This window comes from Solanum verrucosum, unplaced genomic scaffold, assembly GCF_900185275.1.
Source record: "Solanum verrucosum unplaced genomic scaffold, falcon-dt-bn FXZP01000139.1, whole genome shotgun sequence".
Classification (NCBI taxonomy): Eukaryota; Viridiplantae; Streptophyta; class Magnoliopsida; order Solanales; family Solanaceae; genus Solanum; species Solanum verrucosum.
Window position 1 is genome coordinate 420,113 of NW_026020364.1, and position 3,347 is coordinate 423,459.

At 36.1% G+C, this 3,347-nt stretch overlaps 1 protein-coding gene across 1 annotated transcript; it reads left to right on the top strand.

Moving 5' to 3' along the window:
- Positions 1–1,027: 1,027 nt before the first annotated feature.
- On the top strand, positions 1,028–3,016 carry LOC125837823 (uncharacterized). The gene is made up of 4 exons (XM_049516895.1): positions 1,028–1,097; positions 1,675–1,789; positions 1,867–2,039; positions 2,109–3,016. The coding sequence occupies exons 1-4, from the start codon at positions 1,028–1,030 to the stop codon at positions 3,014–3,016; spliced, it is 1,266 nt and encodes a 421-aa protein (XP_049372852.1).
- The last annotated feature ends 331 nt before the right edge of the window (positions 3,017–3,347 follow it).

Sequence of the window (3,347 nt, forward strand, 5' to 3'; positions counted from 1 at the left end):
GAAAGAGCCACAAGATTGGGTGAGAAAGATTCCGAACCTTGATGACTTTTTCTTTTGTAAACAAATCTTCGCACAATTGGAAGAAGGCACTCAGGGAAGAGAAGGGGGTGTTGGACTTATGCACTCCTTAATTCTTCTAAGGAACACATATGAACGGCTAGTTCCTTAGTTTGTTTGTAGTTCAAAGTTAGGTATTTACGTAAAGCAGTACTTCAGTTTTAATTAACTTAATAATTAATAATTCACAACTTCAAACTACAAAGATTACAACCTTATGTAACCTAAGAAATGATAAACTCTAATTCCAAAATTCAACACAAACCCCCACGGCTTATGTTCCCAAAGTCTTTAGGTTCCCCAACCAAAAGATCAAAACTACACTACACAATTCTATGTAACTAAAAACAACAACTTAACAAAAGACCCAAACAAAATAGAATAAACTCTTCCGTTGTGTTCTTCGTAGCAACTAAAATCGTCAATCAAGAACTCTCTCAACACGTAATTGTGTTCTGCTTGTATGTCTCTATATGCAAGTACGCAGGTTTCTTTTGGAGAACACCCTACCCTATTTGTAGACCCAAAGATCTTTCCTTCTTTGACTTTTACTCAAATAACTTTGTAGTGCCTCCTACTTCTTGTAGGACTTGGAATCATACGAAAAGTTTGGTTATTCATTATACGAGCTTCCCCTTCCTTGTAGAATTTGGAATCATTACACAATACGGTTATTGCACAAATCAGCACACGACATTCGGTGCTTTTAGAATTATTGATCTTGCATGGAAAACTTCTTTGTTTAGTAAAACTAGTTTGAGGAGCTTGTTCCTCGTAGGTGATCGATGCTTCTTTGTCAATCTTCAAAATCATTCTTGACTCAATAGAGGGATTGTTCATGGTGAATTTCTAGTTCCACATGTTACCTTAAAAAGAGAGGATACATGTTAGTATAGATTTCTAGTGAGCCAAGGGAGGTTTATTTGTTCATATGATTGGTAGTATGGAGGTATTCTAAGCACACGGGTAAATGCAGATAACTATGTTACTAGTGCTTAATATGCAAATGCTAACAAGAGTTAGAGCACTGCCTGTCACAAGTTAGTTGTGGTACTGCCGTATGGTGGATGGCACTGAACCTCTTTGGTATACTGTAGTTGATGCCTGCTACAGTTAAGGACGTAATGCACGATTAAACTTTCATAAAAAAGAGAAGAAGATACACAGGGATGATCGGGCATGGCTTGAAATTGGGAATAAAAACTACATATTTTAAACTTGGGAACATAATACCATTAGTACTATATTTTTATTTAATTTAACATAGAGGTTGAAATTGATATTTATAAAATAACAAATCATGTTTCATCTTAGCAATATAATGGTATACTTTTTGATAATAACTAAGGGGCTACCAAATAATGTAATATAGGAAACAATCTGCACTAAGTAGCCCGTGTCCTTGGTCGATCTGTTAGGATTACACAGCTCATTTTGTGTTGACTGATCATTTGTTAGCTTGAAGTCTTTTTTATTGATATATCTCTTCCGAGTAGATGGTAACGAAATTCGCTTGAACAGCACTTAATCAGGCCTTTCTACTCAACAAGAACCTGTAGCTAAACACCCCTTTATTAATTGAAGAATTTCTAACTCGTATAATATGATATTCTGTAGACTCACGTAGATGCATTGAAAGAATCCGGCCTTCTGGTCAACGACAGGATGCTGAAAAATTGACTCATTTTTCTGGCAAGGAGGCTATTGGTGATTTAAAGAAAACATCACCCAGGTTGGGGTTTTTTTAATGTCTTAATTTTCCATATAGTTTAACAAGGAACCAAGTTTGATAGTATCTAGTCTTTCTAGGTTGGATGTTCTCAAGACAAGGAAAAGAAGTGCTGTTGATTCAATGGATCGATTTGCAATGAGATGTAAGTTTTTTGCCCGCGGTTGGTGCATCAAAGGGGACTCCTGTAGATTTCTTCACACAAAGCAGAATGTCACTAGCCATGTGACAAGAAAAATTCCACATGACAAAGGTAACCTTCAACTATATATTTGTTAGCGTATTGGGATGACTTGCCTTATGCCTTCCTTGTTCTCTATAGGTTTGGAAGAGAAGTCACTGCTGGATGGTTCTTCTCATTTAGGAGAAAATCTAAGATTGAAAGGTGGCGAGGATAGCCTCTATACGAATTCCCAATTGGGATACACCTCTAAGTCTCCAGCATTTCCTTCTTCCATAGCCGGATATTCTTGGAATAATGATTTATCACAGGACACGCGATACTCATCTGATTACACAACTTCTGATGATTGGGAGCCATCTGTTCCTTTTCGACCATCATTCTTGCTTAGTCAAATGATCGGATATCCTAAAAGTATTCTATATGATGGTATTCGTGATAGTATTGATCAAAGTAATGTAGGAGATGGATCCTTCTCTGTATTAACCAAGCATATGCAGGCAAATGCTGATCCAGCTTCAACAGGAACAAATAAAGTTGAAATTTCTGGTCATAGTGATATATTGCCTGAGAAAGATTTGCCTAGTGATGATACAGAAGTTTCTCATCAAGAAAACATGAATACCTCTTTAAAAGAAGACAAGCATTTAGAATCTGAGAGATTCACATCTGGAAATGAAATTGATATTGACAACAAATGTGTGAACACAGAGTCGACCGTTTTGAAGAATTTTCATGCTGCTCTTGTGGAATTTGTTAAAGAACTATTAAGGCCAACTTGGAATGAAGGTCTCATAAGTAAGGATGCTTACAAGAAGGTAGTAAAGAAGACAGTTGATAAAGTTGAAAACTCTTTGCATCCAAATCAGATTCCTAATACGGCTGAATCAACCGAAGATTATTTTGATTTATCTCTCCCAAAACTTACTAACACCATTGAGGTGAGGCATAAGAAGTCTGTTTGTCCATGTGAATTCTGTTTTGTCCCAAATTTAACAAGTAATTTTTGTTTGCAGGCGTACGTGGAAAAATATGGAAATATTAAATGAGCTTTGTGCAGAATAACGTGTATGTGGAAAAATCTAGAAACTATTATATTAGTTGTGGCCAGCATATTACCAACAAAGCACAATTTTGTGCTATTGCTAGGGTTTAGAATGAAGACTTCGAAACCATTTACTTTGTGTGCGATCTTTATGGGTTGAAAGAACTTTTATATTGTATTTACTGAGTTATAGCTTCAACTGAAGTCAGCTATCGTATGTAACTTCTCATTGGTCTTATAGCAAAGACACTTCTTAAATATGTTTTGGCGGTTCAGGTTGTTAGAGTGTTGATTGTTTGTATTAGATATACAGACAAAATCGATGAGTAGGTTGG

Coding starts and splice junctions, on each gene's coding strand:
- LOC125837823 (XM_049516895.1), top strand. CDS start 1,028: ATGCAGATAACTATGTTACTAGTGCTTAATATGCAAATGCTAACAAGA. Junction 1,098..1,674: donor TAGAGCACTGCCTGTCACAA/GTTAGTTGTGGT, acceptor GATATTCTGTAG/ACTCACGTAGATGCATTGAA. Junction 1,790..1,866: donor TTAAAGAAAACATCACCCAG/GTTGGGGTTTTT, acceptor TAGTCTTTCTAG/GTTGGATGTTCTCAAGACAA.